Source organism: Myotis lucifugus, unplaced genomic scaffold, assembly GCF_000147115.1.
Source record: "Myotis lucifugus unplaced genomic scaffold, Myoluc2.0 scaffold_192, whole genome shotgun sequence".
Classification (NCBI taxonomy): domain Eukaryota; kingdom Metazoa; phylum Chordata; class Mammalia; order Chiroptera; family Vespertilionidae; genus Myotis; species Myotis lucifugus.
Genome location: NW_005871240.1, coordinates 1,591,173 through 1,612,588, shown reverse-complemented (window position 1 = coordinate 1,612,588; position 21,416 = coordinate 1,591,173). Strand labels below are relative to the sequence as shown.

The 21,416-nt window shown below is 36.3% G+C and overlaps 1 protein-coding gene across 1 annotated transcript in view; it reads right to left on the bottom strand.

The window, feature by feature from the left end:
• Positions 1 to 21,416, bottom strand: part of CFAP47 (cilia and flagella associated protein 47) — a 425,326-nt gene that overhangs the window by 105,599 nt on the left and 298,311 nt on the right. The window contains 6 exon segments of the mRNA XM_014462850.1: positions 2,463 to 2,574; positions 9,588 to 9,761; positions 10,352 to 10,495; positions 11,827 to 12,017; positions 13,498 to 13,527; positions 20,759 to 20,764. Coding sequence (XP_014318336.1) covers positions 2,463 to 2,574; positions 9,588 to 9,761; positions 10,352 to 10,495; positions 11,827 to 12,017; positions 13,498 to 13,527; positions 20,759 to 20,764 — 657 coding nt within the window.

The window sequence follows — 21,416 nt, the reverse complement described above, 5'->3', positions numbered from 1 at the left end:
GCACATTGTATTACACATAATCAAACTAATTTTCATTGTTTCGTTTCTAATATACTACCCTAATAAAATCTAAGTAGCAAGATTAAAGATGAAAGCCTAAGGGATCTTTTGCTAACCCTCCTCTTCTACCTTTTTATTTCTTTATTTTAATCTTTATTTTAACTCAATTTCTTTTATTTCCCCTTCAAAAGGCAAGGTGGAAAACAAATTTATATGGATGATAAAGAACATAGATTTAAAAAACACACACAACAATACAGCACTAGCCAGTTTGGCTCAGTTGATGGAGCGTTGGCCTGGTGACTAAAGAGTCCTGGGTTTGATTCCAGTCAAGGGCACATGCCTGGGTTGTGGGCTCAATTGATGTTTCTATCTCTCTTTCCCTCTCCCTTCCTCTCTGAAATTAATAAAAAATGCACATTAAAAATGATTAAAAAAATAAACAATACAGTGCTGTGGACACATCTGTCTTTAATCTATATATAATACAGCTTATCTCCCACTCTTTTTAAGCTCCTAATTGTTACAATTAAATGTACACAACTGAGCCTTGAACAACATGGGGGTTTGGAGTGCAGATCCTCTGCCTAGACAAAAAACAGAGAGATGGAAAGGGGGTGGGGGGTGAGAGGGGAGGAGAGAGGCAGAGAGGAGAAGAATGGGCTGACTATAGCTCAAAATCTATCACATGGAGAATTATTAATGGGCTTTGTAAAGCCAAATGTCTGCAAAGTGATTGAAGATTTCAGAAGATGCTAGTGACTATGACTGTGGTGATATCTGAAGCCAAGCAGAGAGTGGGGGTGGGCAGGTTGGCTCTTCCTTCACAGTACATTCTATTACTGTGATACTAGTTGGATCATTGTTTGCCATTCTGAAATTTCCCTTCTGCTTGTTAATAGGATTGGCATCCAGTCTATTCTCTGTACTTTCTTCTTTGGAGCAGCTTTCTATACCTTCTATGCTAAGTATAGACCAGTGGTTCCCAACCTTTTTTTGGCCATGCCCCACCTAAAGCACCTCTAAAATCCTGATGCCCCCCTGTGACATATAATTCTGATTATTCAAAAAGTGAACTCCTATTCACATGGAGGAAGCCTAAAAGGCCATTAATTAGGTCTAAAGCTTCCAAGAAACATGGCATCCATAAAAGAGAAAAATAAAAGAATGAAAGGACAGTTAAGTACTGTGGAAGAAATCACTAAGAAATTGTTTAAAAAATAATAATAATATGAAGTGATATTAAAAAATAGCAAATAGAGTTTCAAAATATATAATAGGAAACTGAAATGCATAAATATGTCACAATATATACTTATATACTGTATATGAGGCCCCTAGAACCGTAAGAAATGCAAAAAATACACTGTTAATAACTCATTCTCAAATTGCCCATATTAAAAATAAAAATGCTCCCTGTGGGACCTGTGCCGCACATTGGGAACCAATGGTATACCAGTGGTCGGCAAACTGCGGCTCGCGAGCCACACGCGGCTCTTTGGCCCCTTGAGTGTGGCTCTTCCACAAAATACCACATGCGGGCGCGCGTGTACAGTGAGATTGAAACTTCCTGGCCCATGCGCAGGAGTCGGTATTTTGTGGAAGAGCCACACTTAAGGGGCCAAAGAGCTGCGTGTGGCTCGCCAGCCGCAGTTTGCCAACCACTGGAGACCCTTCCCTAAAACATTCTTTATTGAGACAAGCAGGGATGAGAGGCTAGTACTCAACCTCCAGGGCACACAAGATTGTTACTAGGTGCATGCTTTCTACTCACTAACTAGTATCCCTTCACCTGCATTACAATAATTTCCTGTGCAGGATCCAAACACCATGGGGCATTTAATGCTCTTTGAAATGGTAACGTATTCCTTTGATGAATCATACCCTCTCTGTTCTTCCTTATTACTCTTCTACTCTTTTCATACACACCCCTCCCTGAAAAAGCTTATAAGAATAACCTTTACAGCCACTCCCAAACAAGTCTGTTGAGAGACCACCAAGGTAATTTGTATAAATGAATGCTGTATTAGACATACAACATGAAAACTTCACACATACTAAAGATTTTAACCTATTGTTCATGTATCAAATGCAGGTATGTTTTTATTATACGTAGTCCTATAAACAGACATTCTCATAGGATGCTGTCTGGTTCATAAATTGGAATAACTATTTGAAGCTATCATAATTTTAAACATAAATTCCCTTAATTAAACATTTTTCCTTCTAGGAATTTGTCACACCAATAAATTCAAATAAATGGCCAAGAGAGTATAGTATTAAACATAAAATGTGTGCCTCAAGCTCTGATTATTTAGAAAGGTAATGACTGAAATGGAAAAATAAATTTCCCTCTGGGTCATTTATTAGAAAGGGGAAATGTAAATTACATTTTCATTAATTGTCTTCATGTATTTGGGCTAATGTGGTAGTTAATAATATTTTATTAATGGTTTGGTTACCTTTGAATACACCACGTTTCCAAGAGCTTATGTGTAGAATATATGGAATTGCACTGCCAGGTTCTACGGTGATGCTTTGCTTTCCCCACACGATGGGAACATTTGAAGATACCTGGAAAACAGAGTTCAAAATCAAGAACTATATGTCAACATTTACATGAAATCAATAAAACAAGCTAAAGCATAGGAGAAAATGAAATGTAATTTAAATACTTCCATTAAAAATGTTTCCTTTTAAATAAAAGGCAAGCCCCCAAACTGCTATATACATAGAAGAAAAATATGAGACCTATGAAAAAATAGAAGGAGGTTCTTGCAAAAAGAGCGATGTTTATTTTCTGTTGCTACTTGTAGCAAGATCATTGATGCTTAGACAATCTGATATCTTTTATAGGCAATGCTCCATTTTCTCTACGTAATTTTAATGTACAAATGATGAACCATTTCAATGAATTTCTACATCAATATTAACACAGTATATAAAGGATATTTAAGCAACATTTGACCACAACTCTGGTTAAACCCAACTTTCAGCTTACTTAGTATTTGCATCTCGCCACCCTCACTGCCCAGGCAAACACTAGTCTATTTTATGCTTCCATAAATTTGCATATTCTGGACAATCCATAGGAAAGAAATCATATAATATGTAGTCTTTTGTGACTGTCTTTTTTCTCTTAGCATGATCTTTCCAAGGTTCATCTACATTGTGACATATATCAATACATCATTTTTTATGGATGAATAGTATTGAATTATATGATATGAAACATTTTGTATATCCATTCATAAGCTGATGAATGTTTGGGTTGTTTCCATTTTTGTCTAATTTGAACAAAGCTGTTCTGAAAACATACAAGTTTTTGAGTGGACATAGATTTTCATTTCTCATGGGCATACAACTTGGAATGGAATTGCTCAGGCAAATTATAATTCAATATTTAACCTTTTAAGTTACTGTCTTCCAAAACTGTTTTCAAAAATGGCTGTAATTTCCCACTAGCAATGCGTGATAGTTCCGATTTTTCTACATCTGTCAGTTTTTATTGTCTGTCATTTTAATTATAGCCATCCTAATGAGTGTAAAGTGGCATCTTATTGTGATTTTAATTTTTATTTCCTTAATGACTAATAATGTGGAATATCTTTTTACCTACCTATTGCTCATTTGCATATCCTCTTTGAAGAAAAGTCTATTCAAATTCTTTGCACATTTTAAAAACTGTGTTGTCATTTTACTTTTGTGCTGTTAGACATACTCCAGAAATAAGGCCCTTCTCAGATAGATGGCATGTAAATATTTTCTTTCATTCACTGGTTGGATTTTTCACTTTCTTCAAGGTATCAATTGTGTTTTATATAAGGTACTATAGCCATTTTCTAACATTCTAACTTTGAAGTCCAATTTATTTATTGTTTTGTCACTTGTATTTTTGGTGTCATATCTAAAAAATAATTGCCTACCCGAAGGTCATGAATATTTACTGCTATGTTTTCATCTATGATTTTTAGTTATGTTTATTAAATTTTGATCTATAATCCATTTTGAGTTTACTTTTGTACATGGTATGAGTTAGGGGTCCAAATTCATCTTTTGTGTGTGACTATGCAGTTGTCTCAGCACCATTTTTAAAAAACAATATTCTGTTTCATTGAATTCTCTTGGTATCTGTCAAAAATTCGATTAACCATTATTTTAAGAGTTTATTTCTGGACATTCTATCTATTCCAATTATCTATATGCCTACTTTATGTCAGTACCACATTCTCCTTAATATTATAGTTTTGTAGTTAAGGGCTTGTATGTTTTAAAATCAGGAATTATGAGTCATCCAATTTTTTCCTTATTTCACAAGATTGCTTTGTCTATTCTGTGTCCATTGTATTTCTATATGAATTTTAGGATTACCCTGTCAAATTCTGCAAAAATGTCAGTCGGGATTTTGATGTTGTGTTGAATATGTAAATCAATTTAGATAATATTGCCATCATAACAATATTAAGTTTTCTGATCCATGAGCATAGGATATATATTTCTATTTATTGGAAATATCTTTAATTTCATTCCATAATATTTTGTAGTTTTCAGTGCACATGTCTTGCCCTTCTTTTGTAAGGCTTGTTCCTAAGCATTTTATTATTTTTGATGCTATTGTAAATGATTATTAATTTCACTTTGTCAACAGTATGGAAGCATGGAACAGACTGTGGAATCTCAGAGGGAAGGCAGGGGGTTGAGTGGGTGGGTAGGAAGAGATCAACCAAAGAACTTGTAAGCATATATGCATAACCCATGGACACAGACAATAGGGTGGTGGAAGCCTGAGGTGGGGTGGGGTTAGTGGTGAGGGTGGGCTAGATGGGGTCATGGGAGAAAAAGGGGGACATATGTAGTACTTTAAACAATAAAGACTTTTAAAAATTTTTACTTTGGATTGTTCACTGCTAATTTATAGAAATGATTGATTTATATTTGATAGTATATCCTGTAAATCTTCTAAACTCATGTATTAGTTTTGAGAGCATAATTAGTAAATTTCTTATAATTTTCTATTTATAAGATCATGATATCTACAAATAGATATTGTATGATTTCTTCCTTTTCTGTGTAGATGCCTTTTATTTCTTGTTCTTAACTAATTGCACTACGTATGACCTTCTAGTACAATGTTCAATAAAAGGTTCAGGACTGGAAATCCTTACCTTGTTCCTGACCATAGGGAAAAAAATCATTGAATGCTTTTTCATTAAGTACGATGTTAGTTGTGGGACTTTCATAGATGCCCTTTAGCATGTCTCAAGCAAACAGAATATTTTTCAGGATAGACCATATCATAGGACATAGTAGTAAACAAAGCCTCAACAAATTGCATCATATACAGTATGTGTTTTAACAATAATGGAACTAGATTAGAAATCAGAAATGGGGAAAAATTTTGGAAATCTTTAAATAGATGAAATTTTAGACAACATAGTCCTAAATAACATGTCAAAGGAGAAATCCTAAGGGAAATTAGAAAATATTTTGAGTCCATTTAGTGGATAATTCCTTTCTTTTATTGAACTTTTCAAATCCAGAATTTATTTTTTATAATTTTATATATTTCTTGATATTATCTTTTTATTGAAACTTTTCATTAATTCTTCAGACAGGATTCCTTTAGTTCACTGAACAACTTATAAAGGTTTATTTAAAGTACTGGTATTTGTCTACTTAGCCAAGATGTGGGCCCCTTCAGGGATATCTTCCAGTGACTGCTTATTTTCCTGTGTGTGTGGGTGGGTTATACTTCCCCATTTCTTTGTTTCCTTTTTCTTTGCCTCATAAATTTTATTGTTTTTGTTGAAAAAATGTGCGTTTTATATAAGGTACTATAGCTATTTTCTAAATCAGATCACTGCTCCCCTATGTTTTGTTCTTTGTTGATTTAGTGACTTTTTGGAACTAATACTGTGATTCAGCATTCACAGTAGTGTGTACCCACTGAAGTCCCTGCTTAATTAGCTTCGTGGTCAGCAATAATTTGTCACAGGTTTCTTTAAATGCCTTGAAACAATACATCATCTGCCCTTTGTCAAGGAGTACTGTATATGTGTCAAAGCACACTTTGAGCACTCGGATAGTTATTTAAAACTGCATTAACCTTAATTTCCAGCTTACACAGTGCCTCTGTGTCAGCCAGAAATGGGAAAAATGGGATCCTCTCAGATCTTTCCTGGGCAACTGCACAATTCTGCACATGGAAGTGGCCTGCATGTTCCCCAGGAATATGTGAAGCTTTTAAAATCCCCTAAGGATGTCTGATTCCCCAGATTTTCCTTTTAAGTTGTTGGCCACAACTGTTATTGAAACCTTAGGCAACTGCAATGTCAAACAATAACTGTTGAATAGTTTGGCAAATGTCCTGAGGGTATGAATATAAAAATATTAGGAAGACCTGGAACACATAATAAATATTAATACTTTCATGAAATATAATTTAATTAATTTAATAGGTGATATCTTTAATTACAGAAAGAGTTTCACTAAAAATTGACATTCTATAAGTAAAATAACCAGGTTCTTCAGTTTAGTTGTGGATTAAAATAATAGAAATATAAACTTTAATTATTAATATTTGTGAGAATTTGTTATGAATAGAATTCCACTTCTACATTTAATTAGATGTAGTTAATATAACATAATTATTAGTTTTAAAAGCCTACATTTTAAAATATGCATTCATTCTGAAGAATAAAATATTAAAAACCTGTAAACATTAACTCCTCCATAACAACAAAATGAAATAAGCAATGCTATGAAATTTCAGGTTTTTCTCTAACTTGTTTTCCGCAAATTCTTAAAACAGGATTCCTTGCTCACCAGTAAATTCTGGTCAAGGAAAAAGAGTGTTGGAAAAATATTTTTTCCTTATTTTTAGTAAATCTAAGTGATCATAATATTTCCTTCTTTCTTTCCTCCCCTGGATTTTTTAAAGTTTTTTGGGGGTTTTGTTTTGTTTTTTGTTTTTTATTGATTTCAGAGAGATGAAGGAGGATGGGGAAAGCGATAGAAACATCAATGATGAGAGAGAATCATGGATTGGCTGCCTCCTGCATGCCCCCTACTTGAAATCACGGCTGCAACCCAGGCATGTGCCCTGACCTGGAATCAAACCAGTGACCTCTTGGTTCATGGGTTGATGCTCAACCTCTGAGCCACACTAGCCAAGCTCCTTCCCTTCTTTCTTCATTCCTCTTTCTTCCTTTTCTTCCTTTCTTCCTTCCTTCCTTCCTTCCTTCCTTCCTTCCTTCCTTCCTTCCTTCCTTCCTTCCTTCCTTCCTTCTTTCCTTCCTTCCTTCCTTCCTTCCTTCCTTCCTTCCTTCCTTCCTTCCTTCCTTCCTTCCTTCCTTCCTTCCTTCCTTCCTTCCTTCTTTCTTAATTTATTTTAAATCTTTATTGTTGAAAGTATTACGTATATCCCCTTTTTTCTCCCATTGACCCCTTAGAGCAGCGGTTCTCAACCTGTGGGTCGCGACCCCTTTTGGGGTTGAAAGACCCTTTCACATGGGTCGCCTAAGACCATCAGAAAACACATATATAATTACATATTGTTTTTGTGATTAATCGCTATGCTTTAATTATGTTCAATTTGTAACAATGAAATTGGGGGTCACCACAATATGAGGAACTGTATTAAAGGGTCACAGCATTAGGAAGGTTGAGAACCACTGCCTTAGAGCCTGTCCCTACCACACACCCCCACCCCAGGTCTCCACCAACCCACTGTCTGTGTCCATGGGGTGATTCATATATGCATACAAGTTCTTTGGTTGATTTCTTCCCACACCCCCACACACCCCCACCTTCCCTCTGAGATTAGACAGTCTGTTCCATACTTCTATGTCTCTGGATCTTTTTGTTCATTAGTTTATTTTGTTCTGACTGGCTTATTTCACTTAGCATAATACTCTCCAGGTCCCAGTTGGCTGTGCAGAGGCGCTGCCCCAAAGGGGGCAGAAACAAAGGGATGTGTGATGACCACAGGCCCCTCTGAGCAGGGGAGGATAAAAGGGGCCCTATGCTCTGATTTAAGCTTAGTTGGAGACTCCAGAGTGAGAGGAGCAGTTGCAAGGTTGTGGTCAGTGGCTCATTTGGAAGATCCAAATTAGAAGTGGTGGTGGCAGGGCTTGTCCTGACTACACCCTCCCTGCTGAGGCTCTGAGGTTCCCTTTCCTTAAAAACTATTATATGCTTGATACTATGATTTATGCTAGCTTTAAAAAATGGATAAGAGAGGCATACCCGTTTCTCACAATTTATAATATGGTGGAGAACAACAAACAGGTAAGAGTAATATGATGTATGTTTGATGGTGGAACAGGTATAAAAATGTTGTGGAAGCACACGAAATGGATCTACTCAGGTTTATGGGAATAGGTAAGGATTTTTGGAAAAAGTGGCACCTAGGACTTGCTCCAGACAATGAAAAGGAGTTACACCAACACTGAGAAATGGAAGATAGGAAGTTGGAGTGAGATTTCTAGCTGGCAGCAAAAGGAAATATTGTATACAAAGGCCTAAGTATAGCTGCAGCCAAAATTGGCAAGAGATGAACCTGAGCAGGTAAGCGTTTGAAGGATGGTAAATGCCACTTTGAGAAGTATGTGCTCCATCCTGGTAAGAAGAGTTTTAGCAGGGGAGTGACAAAATGAGATTTTCTTTCATAATATTCCATCCATTTTCAATCCAGCAAGGAAGGGAGAAGAAAACCAAAGCACATATTTTTCAAGATCATAAAAAAGCAGAAGACAAACTCAGAGAATTTCTAAACTTTGGCAGTGCACTCTAAAACTGAATTCAGGCACCTGTGATAGCTATTTGAAGCTTCTTGTAAAGATTCTATTGGGCACACAACAATTTGTAGATAAATATACAAGTAGAAAGTTGTATTTTGGGATTGGTTGAAATATCAAGCAAAGGGGGCTAAGTGCAAAACTTCATAAAAATAAAGATTATACATTTCTTCACATTCCTACTATTACTCACACTAGTAAAGGATAGAATACACTTTTGTAAATATATTTTTTATTGATTTCAGAGAGGAAAGGTGAGGGAGAGAGAGAGATAGAAACATCAATGGTGAGAGAAAATCATTGACTGGCTTCCTCCTGCACCTACAACCTGGGCATATGCCCTGGACGGGAATTGAAACATAGACCTCCTGGTTCATAGGTCGATGCTCACACAATGAGCGATGCCGGCCTGGCTAAAATACACTTTTGAAATGTTGTGCTGATAGGTTTCACATTAAAATTTCAAAAGCTATTTAAAAATGCTTTTGAAAATACCTTTTCTTAACATGTGCAATTTCTTCAAGTGAAAATACACATGAAGCAAATAAGTAGATTTTAATATGTCTTTTGATTATATACTAACACTTAGAAATAAAATTTGTTTGGTCCTAATTCAGCTTTATAATTTCAATAACATTTAATAGCTGTTAGACTAATATACAGTAGAATTCTAAGCATTCTTTGTGTGTCATTGCTTCATCTAGTTAAATAAAATTAACTATTTTTAAAATTTCCTATAATTCTATATATTCATTCTGAAAATACTCTTATACTAAAAAAAAGTCTTACCTTAAATGTTATTCTGTTCTTTGTATCATTGGGCACCATTATGGTTCTTTCTTCTGGGATCCCCACCTGACAGTGGGCAGTGATAGATTCCAAGGCCACCGGTCTTCTACCAATCCCTTTCATGGCAAAGACATGCTCCATACCATCGGCTTTATTTTGTACAGTAAGTTTACCCTGTGACAAATCAAGCAAATTTCAGCTCTACAGGAGTCACATTTGGATTCCAAACAGCCTCTACTATCCTATTACTCTTGAGTCTGATAAATCAAATGAACATTCAAGGAGGTCAGTCATTGAGTCTTGCAGTATGTACAAATAACTCTACTGAATGAGCAAGATGAAATACCTGTGAAAACCTCATTATTTCTCTTTACTTTCTCTAAATACAGAGTTTATGCAGGTATTCTCTTAGATAGCAAATATGTGCATGCTTATATCCTTGTCAAAGAAATATGTCTTCAGAAAATAATTTCTGAAATACCAACTTGCTTAATGAATAAAAACAGTAGAAGCAATGATTTTATTTTGTTTAGTGTGTTATGTAAAAGTAATATAGGCATAAGAATTGGCAGGCAATGACATTGCACTTTTTGGAATGTTTATCCCTCAAGTTAAAATAATTATTCAGGCAGAGTGAACTCTAATGATCAAATTCATGAAAATATAACTTTCCTGCAAAAAGATTTACTGTAAATTATATAGGTTAATATCATACATTGTTTTGACACATTAATACTAGGTAAAAATTATCAATGAATACATACCATAACCTCACATTCCAAAAGAGGTTTGAATGTGAGAGGATATTGTGCTGTTTCACCGTGTTTGACAGAGAAATCACGAGGTCCATAAAAACATTCTCCTTCTATATGCATGTGACATCTCCAGTCATTCATTGTCCTATTAACCTAAAGCATGAAAAAGGTAGATAAATATAAGAAAGATGATATTTATAAAGTTGAATGACATATTAATTCTTGGTGCTTTCCGTAAAATTATATATTGTATTTCTTAAAAATAGCCATTTGAAAGTCATATTTGTTAAGAACAACTATGAAAAATTGTGAATATAAGGCACAAGAAGTCTTTTCATAGTTATTCTTAAATATGTCCTTTCAATGTCATTCAGGAGCCTAACAGGTTGATCCATAGGTTATAATAGCTAAAGGAATATTCCTTTTTTGACTTACTAATTGTTTAAATTATAGAATGGTCTTGTGGTTATACATTTTACTCCTAATAACTGGGTCATTAAAAAATGTTCTAACTGGTAGATTGCTTAGATAGCAAAGGTCACATATCTCATCATAGAAAATTTCCATGCTTTGATCAGACTTCTGTTATGTCTTTATTAACTAAACAAATACAAAACAATTTATTAGTCAAAAAATTCAAAATTCCTTACAATTATGTTACTTCCTTCTATGTTGCATAGACACTTTGAGTAATAGATAGCCATGCTACAGCCAATCATTATTCTTAGTGCCTATGAACCCATCTTAATAAATGTCAAGATCACAACTGAATCTGGAGCAGAGTAAGCCAGGGACCATTACTCTGCTTGGTGGAGCCAGGAGGCATGGCTTTTGAGTAAAAATTTGGTGATAGGTTAAAGAAGTTAAAGTTAATTTTTTTTAAGCAACGAGATACAGCATAAGATCAGTGGTTCTCAACCTTCTGGCCCTTTGAATACAGTTCCTCATGTTGTGACCCAACCATAAAATTATTTTTGTTGCTACTTCATAACTGTAATGTTGCTACTGTAATGAATCGTAATGTAAATATCTAATATGCAGGATGGTCTTAGGCGACCCCTGTGAAAGGGTCGTTCAACCGCCAAAGGGGTCGCGACCCACAGGTTGAGAACCGCTGGCATAAGTGATTAATCAGGTGAGTAACATGATGATTTTTATAGTCAGGAATAAAACTCTGACATCAATGTAGAGAAACACACAGCAACAGATAATACAATTGGAAATAGGCAAAGGTTGCAGGTTTAATCCCTGGTCAGAATAAGTGGAACAACAAATCGATGTCTGATGTCTGTTTGTCTGTCTGTCTCTCTCTCTCTCTCTCTTTGTCTCCATCCCTCTCTCTCTAAAAATCATTCAGTAAATAAAAAGGTTTAAAAAAGAAATGTGTAATAGCTCAAGATAAGAGGTTTAGAGAACTTTAATTGAGATGGTAACAGTGGAAATGAAGAAAAATACCAAAGGAAAAAAAAAGAACTCATGCTTACTATTGGAATATTCTGGGTAAGGGCTTCAAATGCTGGTGTTACGAAATCAAATCTGGTCTCTGGACATTCACCACTCACCACGCCTTCAACGTAGTAGACGCGCACATCATACCTTGATGTTAACAAAATTTTGCAAGGGTAGCGTCCAGGACAGAGAGGAGCAAATTTTAAAGGAACTGAAAAAGATCCTTCTGGAACTATCAAAATAATTGAAAAATAAATTAATCATTTTAAATGGCATAAATCCCAAGATTCTTTTTGGGGTAATCTAGAAGACACTAGGTGATGCCTAGGTAACACACTACCCCTAAATCTTCAGGGCATAACAAGCAAGTTTATTTATCAATGACAGATAGGTCATTGATAGGTCAAAGGAAGGTCTAATCCATAAAGTCACTCAGGGACTCATGTTGTAAAAGATAGCACTCTGTTGCAGCAGTACCATCAGAAATACCTCTTCTCCTTCCCTGACAGATCAGGGGAAGAGTGGCTAGAAGTTTGCTGAGGACTTTTCAGTACTCAGCCCCAAATTGCCACATATTACATTTAGTTGGCCAGAACCAGTTGCTTTATCTAATTGAATGGGGACTGAGAAATGAGACAGAAATATGGAATATTTGGTAAGTATTGTTATTATTGTTTCCCAGATTTCCATGACTTATGGGTGATCTGTCCCATAATAAGCAAAATAATTTGCAACTTGACTAGCAGATAGAAATAATTTTTTCATAGTTAATAACCTAGGACAGTCCAATTAATACTCCTCATAATACCTTGTTATAAAATTTACCTTAAGTTAATAGGTAATATCATTTCTTATGATGGGTAGGCTATCTATGCTGTTCCTTTCCTTCCAAGCAATATTACCTTTTCTCATATCAGCATTTTTTTTTATTCTCCATGAAATGACAAAGCAGTTATAAAAAAATCTCTCAATCTTAAAGTAGGATGCAGTATAAGAACATAATACAAATTTCACTGCTTATGCCAACGTATTAATAGATGAAAAAGAAATGATAGAAATATATTTAGAATCCTAATTCTGCAAAGAATTTCTCGCAAACCAAGAAAACAAATCAAGCTATCAACTAATGGACTAGACAAGTATTATGACATTAATTGGCTAGAAATTTCATTGACTCACATTTAACACCTCAAATGTTAAAAAAAGCAAACCTGTTTTCAAATATGCTGAAGTCTGTACACCACATTCCTTAATAATCCATTGGCCAAAGCAAGACACATAGCCAAAACCAGGATCAACAAGGGAGGAAACATTTACATAAAACATGCATATAGGCAGACAGGATCCAGTTGGGCTTTTACTGACACAATCTAACTTGCCTAACTACAATGGATGATACATGTATAAAACTAGTGAGGTGCAAGATGCAATCAACTGAGAGTTTAAAATACTATTTTCTAGACTGGCTGGCATGCTCAGTGGGTAAGCGTTGATCTATGAATGGGGAGGTCATGGTTCAATTCTCAAAGCACATGCAGGGGTTGCAAGCTTGATCCCCAGTGTGGGGCGTGCAGGAGGCAGCCAATCGATGATTCTCTCATTGATGTTTCTATCTCTCTCTCCCTCTCCCTTTCTCTCTGAAATCAATCAAAATATATTCTAAAATTCTATTTTCCAGCTTTTGTTTCTCTCCTGCACTGTGTCACCTTGGGCAATGAACTTAGCTTTTTTTACAACTCAATGTCTCAATCTGTTAAAATCAAAGAGTGAGATTTGATCAGTAGCTTTCAAGCATTTTAGTTTTTGGTTTTGAGATCCTGTCTATGAACAATACCTAAAAAGACAGAATCTCCACATACAAAACAAATTAACATAAAGGATAAAAAGCTGGAACTCCAATTCATGTCCACACCTCCATATAACTAAACCAAAGTACTTTAAAAGAATGCTATGGATCTATAGAATAAAATTTGATGAATCTATCTCTTAGGTTTCTCTATGTATCAGAAATGTGAAGGAGGCTAAATACTGTAGTGAATTTATCATTATCTTCCATAGTTAATTATTTAAGTATATTATAGGCAAACAGCTATATTTATATGAATTCATTTATATAAATTAATTTACAATAGATATTTATTTGTTCTAAAATCATGTGAGTATATTTTCAGATAATATTTTAGAGTATTTGCTAATCCCACTTTCATCTACTATGGGAAAGTTTTAATCTAGACTTTTTTTTCTTATTCTATAAATAAGAAGACAAACACTTGTTAATTGGAATTTTATCCATTTTAGAAAATTTATTATGTTCTTATCAGCACATCTGCCTTATAAATACTCTGGTAAAGAGAGTGATAGATTCATTGTGTATAACAATTGCTCATTACTGAGTTTTTTCATGTAATATCAAACACATGAAGTGTGCCATAGATTTCACATTTAAAAAAAAGAAAAGCATTCAGCAATTACAAATATTAGAGTGTTTTATTTATTTTTTTTAAAAAATCTTTATTGTTGACAGTATTACAGATACCCCCCATCTTTCCCCATTGACCTCCTCCACTGGGTTCCTGCTCAGCCCCAGACCTTCACCACCCTATTGTCTGTGTCCATAGGTAATGAATATATGCATATAAGTTCCTTGGTTAATCTCTTCGCACCACCCCCCCACCTGCCCTCTGAGATTCGTCAGTCTATTCCATGTTTCCATGCCTCTGATTCCATTTTATTCATTAGTTTATTTTTGTTCATTAAGTTTCTTATTTGTTTATTTTGATTTTTAGATTCAATTGTTGATAGATATTTATTGACATTTTATTGTTCATATATTTGATCTTTTTTTTTTCTTCTCTTTCTTCCTCTTCTTAAAGAATACCCTTCAACATTTCATGTAATACTGGTTTGGTGTTGATGAACTCCTTTAGCTTTTTTTTTTCCTTGTCTGTGAAGCTCTTTATCTGACCTTCAATTCTAAATGATAGCTTTGTTGGGTAGAGTAATCTTGGTTGTAGGTCCTTGCTACAGTGGGGCCTTGACTTACGAGTGTCCCAACTAACGAGTTTTTCAAGATAAGAGCTGTCTCTCGGCCGATTTTTTGCTTTGCGTTGCGAGCTAAAATTCGGGTTAGGAGTCAGCTTCAGATACCCCACCACTAGTTGGTGCAGTGAACATCACAGTGAACGCCACAACATCAGCCCAGCATCATGTGTCTCACTCGTTCACTGTTGATTTGACATACGAGTAATTTGAGTTATGAGCTCCGTCACGGAACGAATTAAACTCATAAGTCAAGGCCCCACTGTATTTGCCACTTTGAATATTTCTTGCCACTCCCTTCTGGCCTGCAAAATTTCTGTTGAGAAAACAGCTGACAGTCATTTGGGTACTCCTTTGTAGGTAACTAACTGCTTTTCTCTTGCTGCTTTCAAGATTCTCTCTTTGTCTTTAACCCTTGGCATTTTAAATAGGATGTGTCTTGGTGTGGGCCTCTTTGGATTCCTCTTGTTTGGGACTCTTTGCACTTCCTGAACTTGTAAGTCTATTTCTTTCACCAGGTAGGGGAAGTTTTCTGGCATTATTTCTTCAAATAGCTTTTCAATACCTTGCTCTCTCTCCCCCCCTTCTGGCACCCCCATAATGCAAATGTTGGTATGCTTAAAGTTGTCCCAGAAGCGCCTTACACTATCTTCATATTTTTGGATTCTTTTTTCTTTTTGCTCTTCTTATTGAGAGTTTTTTACCTCTTTATATTCCAAATTGTTGATTTGATTTTCGGAATCCTGTACTCTACTGCTAAATTCCTGTAAATACTTCTTTATTTCAGTTAATATATGCTTAATTTCTGACTGATTCTTAGTCATGTCTTTGAAATTCTCACTAAGATCCTTGAGGGTCTCACTGAGTCCCTTGAAGCTCCCATGAAGATCCTTGAGCAACCTTATAACCATTGTTTTGAACTCTGTATCCAGTAGTTTGCTTGCTTCCATTTCCTTCATTTGTGACATCTTTCTTTGTCTCCCCATTTTTGCTGCTTCCCTGTATTTGTTTCTAAGTATTAGTTAGAACTGCTATGTCTCCTGGAATTGGTAAAGTAGTCTTGGATAATAGGTGTCCTTTAGAACCCAGTGGCTCAGCCTCCCCAGCCACATGAGCTGGGTACTCTAGGTGCACCCCTGTGTGGGCTGTGAGCACAGTCTTGTAGTTGAGTCTTGATTGCTGTTGGTGTCACTGGGAGAAATTGACCTCCAGTCCAATTGGTTGTGAGGACCAGCTGCAACTACAGTGGAAGAGCTGCTGTGCAGGAGACACTCCTATGGAGCAGGACTTGCTTCAGTGGGGCTTTGTTGCTCACTGAGTCTTCCCCTTTAGTGTGTTGCTTGTGGATGCGTACAGTTGTAATTTGGTATGGTCTGAAGCTTTCCACTGGGTGCACTGGCTTTGGGACCTCCTAGGAGGTGCAAAGTCAGTGACTGCCTGAGGCCACCCAGCAGGAACTACAGAAAGGTCTATAGATAGAAGCTACTTGTATTGGGCTTGAAAATACCCAGGCGAGGCCCAGCTGTGAAGCAAGGCAGGCTGGTATTAGTGCCCAGTCTTGGGCCTCTTAGTGAGAGCTATTGGGTACACTGACTTCAGCTGCTGCTTTTAAAAGAGATTTTAGGAAAGTCTGAAGCCTGAATCAGGACAGGCTGTTCATATGGAAAAGCTGCTGCAAACAGCTTGGGTGGGGCTGCAAATTGCATGGGGCAGGGTCTCAGGGAATCATCAGGGCAGAGGGAACAGTGTGAGCCAAGCTGATGGAAACTCAGATATGGCTGCCAGTCGATCTACGATGGGGGAGGTCCCAGCACAGGAACAAGGACCTCCACGAGTACCCCATTCTGGGAGAAAGCCACTCCCGAGTTCCTCTCGAGACAATCCGGTTCCTCTCCAAATGTCCCAGGTTCCTTTCAAGCCTCAGCCCCAGCACTGGAGCCCAAAGAGATGGAGTAAGCCTCCGTAAGTACATGTCACTCAGCCACAATCCCCACTGGTTTTTACAGTTGGAAGTTATGGGGACTTCTTTTCCCAGCTCTGGAACCCTATGCTGAGGGGTCTGGTGTGGGGCTGGAACCCCTTGTTCGTCACGGGAGTCTTCTACAGCTGAGATATCCCTTCAGATTAAAAGAACACCACACTTGGGTGTTGATCACCCCGTTCTACGCCTCCACCCTTCCCACCAGTCTCAATGTGCTTTCTTCTTTACTTCTCTAGTTGTAGGACTTCCATTCAGCCAGATTTCAGGAAGTTCTGAATGATGGTTGTTCTGTATTTTAGTTGTAATTTTGATGTGGTTGTGGGAGGCAGCGAGTACCAGAGTTTACTTATGCTGCCATCTTGGTTCTCCCTGTTTGATTTGTTTTATAAAATATTTTCATTAGAAGTGTAGTATATCATCTACTCAAGAAAACCATTTTCTGAAAAGGTTTTAGCTGCTTATATTATCAATGTTATTATAATAGTCAATAAAATGACAATAATTTAAAATGATAAAGACTCATACTATTTATGAACAGGTTTAATTTTTGAAATATTGGTTAAAATGGCATTTATCACTTCAATAGAGGCTGAACTGTTTTGCTTTCTATCACCAGGAAGATCTATTCTATAATAATATAATATTTAAGGGTGAAAAGAGAAGAACATATTGGGAAAGGGATAAACAAGAAAAGAAGGAAGGAGGATTAAAATAAAGGATGGACATAGAAATTAGAAAAGGAGCCTTTGGGAGATTCTAAGAGAATGGCATGTGACCTTGTCCCCTGACTAACTCCAAAGGGCCGAGAGCACTGGACTTCTCTCCCCCATGAAGTTTCTAAGTATCTGCAAGCAGAAAAGATGGCTCTTCAGTTCCCTGTCAAATTTTGTTGAAAGGCAATACCTGTACATCCTCGCAGGTGATCTGAAGCACAGGAAAAAGGCCACAGAAAGGTATCAAAATACTGAAGTAAGGGCAGGAATTGCCATTATTTTTTCCAGCACAGCCTAGTTAGACTTAAAAGGTACAGGAATACACAATCTGATTGTGTTGGTCAGATCTAGTAAGGTCTTATTAATAATGTTCTGTCTGCTGGGCCTCTCAATTATTGAGAGATGTATAATAAATTCTCCCACTCTAATTGTGGATATGTTCATTTTTCTTCCATATGTGCCAATTTTTGCTTTATACATTTAGAGATTATGTGGTTAGGTGAAAAAAAGTTTGAAATTATTCTGTACATTGGATTATTCTTTTTGCATTAATACTTTTATTTGCCTTGAAATTCACTTATTCAAATATTAATATATTTATGTCTGCTATTTAAAAAAATACTTAGTATAGGTTTTTGGATATTTTACCAGGTAATTTTGTAAAAAGCATAAAGCTGCATTTGACTTTCCATTGTGAAAATATCAACTTTCCTAGTTTAGCCGGTGTATATATATCCTGATTAATTATATATTTGTGTTTAATATTTCATCTTGTTTCTCTTTACTATATCTCTTCTTTAGTTCTCTGTTTTGTATTCTATTGAGCTTATCAAGTTTTCTTTATTTCCTTTTATGCATTTTACTGGATTAGAAATTATACATTAATTCTCTATTTTTTTTTTTGGTTTTCCAAAATTTTTAGCATTCATACTTTATATTAAAACTAGAGGCCTACTGCACAACATTCGTGCACTGGGGGGGGGGGGGATCCCTCAGCCCAGCCTGCACCCTCTCGCAGTCTGGAACCCCTTGAGGGATGTCTGGCAGGCAGACATCCCCCAAAGAGTCCTTAGCGCTGCCACGGAGGTGGGAGAGGCTCCTGCCACTGCTGCTGCGCTCATCAGTCGTGAGCCTGGCTCAGGACTTCTGGCTGAGCGGCACTCCCCCTGTAGTAGCACCACTCAGCCAGAAGCCAGGCTTGCTGTTCCTTAGCGCTGCTTCGGAGGTGGGAGAGGCTCCTGCCACCGCTGCTGTGCCAGCCGTGAGCCCAGCTTCTGGCTGAGCAGCGCTCCCCCTGTGGGAGCGCACTGACCACCAGGGAGAAGCTCCTGTGTTGAGTGTCTGCCCCCTGGTGGTCAGTGCTCATCATAGCTACTGGTCATTCCGCCGTTCAGTCTATTTGCATATTAGGGTTTTATTATATAGGATGTCTTAAAATAGCTCAAAACTGTTCTCTCCAAATATAAGAATCTTACATTGCCTATAACCTATTCCTTATAAAATTAAAATTACTGTCTAGTGGTTGAGTTTTCTGTTTTGATAATGCTTGATTTATTTATTATTATTTCCATAGCCAATGCTAATTGAAATTTACCCACATTTACGGATTATTTTATTAACCACTGTTCTTGGATCCCAATTATTTCTTCTGAATTCACTTTCATTCACCAATAAGTCAATCCTCCAGTTGTTTTTATAGCAAATATCTGTGAGTTTTAAATTATCTCAATTTCATTGTTGGATTGAAAATATTTTTATATCAACTTTATTCTTGAGTGACAGTTTACTGGGATTTAAAAATCTACAGTGTCAGTTAATTTGCTTCAGCACTATAATTCCATTGTCTTCTGGTTTCCACTGTTATTGCCGGTAATTCTGCCTTAAGTATAATTTTTTGTTCCTGTGAAAATGTCTTTTTCTCTTGTTGTTCACAATTTCTTGTCTTTGCCATTATGTTATTACACTATACCACATTTAGATGTCACTCTTTTATTTTCTAGCATTAATAAAATTGCTTATGCCTTTTCTTTTCTTGTTTGCTCCAATAAATAGTAGAGCGTTACCTTTCCTAAGTGGTCACCGTAAAGAGTCCCATTCCCCTTTAACTTTGCAATGATCTCTCAGATCTAAATGTGGAGGTAGCTCAATGCATACCCTTGAGCCAATTTCCTACATCAAAAAATTATCCAGTTATTAGATGTAGGCAGGATGTTTTCTTACATTTACTGGCAGTTTTCAAATAATCTAGGTGACAATTTAAATTTTAGAAAATTGCACTGTCTTCCTGCTATGGATTAACTCTCACCCCACCAATAACACTCAGCACAAAAACTTGGACTCTTCCCATCTCTGCCACCAGCACCTGATTCCACACATCCCTGATAGAATGATGGTCCTCCACATTTTCTCCTCCAGTTATAGTTGTTTTAAGTCCAGGGAAGGGGGTTGCCTTTGCAAGAGGGATGCAAACAAAGAAGTATTGATGAATTGCCATCTTGAAAATTATTTCACATATATTCATTCATTAGGAAAATATTTTAAAACCTCTACTATGTGCCAGGAGGGATACAATAAGGAGGCAGTTTCCTAGTTTTCTGGTAGGTGCAGATAATAAATTTCTGAGGAAAAGGCAGATCTTAGAACTAGACTGTTTGCTTTCTATAGCAATATTATGTTTTAATTGAGCATGAGTCTGCAGAAGTTATTCAATGTGTTTTCCAATCGGGCCACAACAGCTTAGTAATCATTGGGAATTTCTCATAGGATTTATGTAAATAGGTAACTTATCTTTTCTTTCCATTGCCATTGAATTTTTGAATTTCTTTATGTCTTCATGGATCATTTAATGGAAAATTAAGAGAGAGCTTATCATGGAGTTTTAGCTTGACAGTATTCTAAGTGAGAAGGTTTTATTTTCATATAATTTTTAAGATAATAAAATTTCCAAAAGAAAAGAATTACAGAGAGGAAGGGAGAGGGATAGAGAGCCAGAAACATCGATGAGAGAGAAACATCAATCAGCTGCCTCCTGCACGCCCCCCACTGGGGATGTGCCCGCAACCAAGGTACATGCCCTTGACCGGAGTCGAACCCGGGACCCTTGAGTCCGCAGGCCAACGCTCTATCCACTGAGCCAAACCGGTTCTGGCAAGAAAAGAATTAAAATAAGATTTTGCTTTCTAATTAACACCTCTGTGGGGGAAGGAAGCCAGGGATTGCTAGTAGCAAATTAACTTTGTGCTTTGCAGTTTCAAGTCTGAATACCAGGAACTTTCTCTGTCTTATATTAAAAATAAAATGTTTTGAAGAGAGTTGATTTTAAGTTCTTGCATACTGATTTACTAAGTGTACAAATTAGTTTGAATGAGCTGTTAGCAAGCCAATAAACAGCATATTCTCTAGAACTTAAACTAGGAGGATAAGGCTTCTACTATTTTTTTTTATTAAATGCCTCTTTAAATGTATTATTGCAGAGCATATGTTCACCTTTGAAAACCTATACAAAGAAGACACTGTTTAAAAGTTCACTTTCTTTTTTTTGGCAGGATTTATGTCCATAGAAATAAAACAATAAAAGGCAAAGTAAGGTATATCTTACATTAAAATTATGAGAATAAAATTATGAGAATAAATTATGAGAATAAAGTAAGGTATATCATACATTAAAATTATGAGAATAAAGAATATACAAAGTCTCTAATATTACAATTATGTGGACTAGGTTATAGCAAATTATTTGACTGAAAGTATATTTTCTTTGATAATACAGGCAGGACACAGTCATTTCTCATTATTGCATGGTGCAGCATAGAAAGAGCCTGGAACTTGCAAAAATATAAAACAAAAACCCTCAAATGTTAGGACAGGACACATTGGCAATTGAACAAGCTGG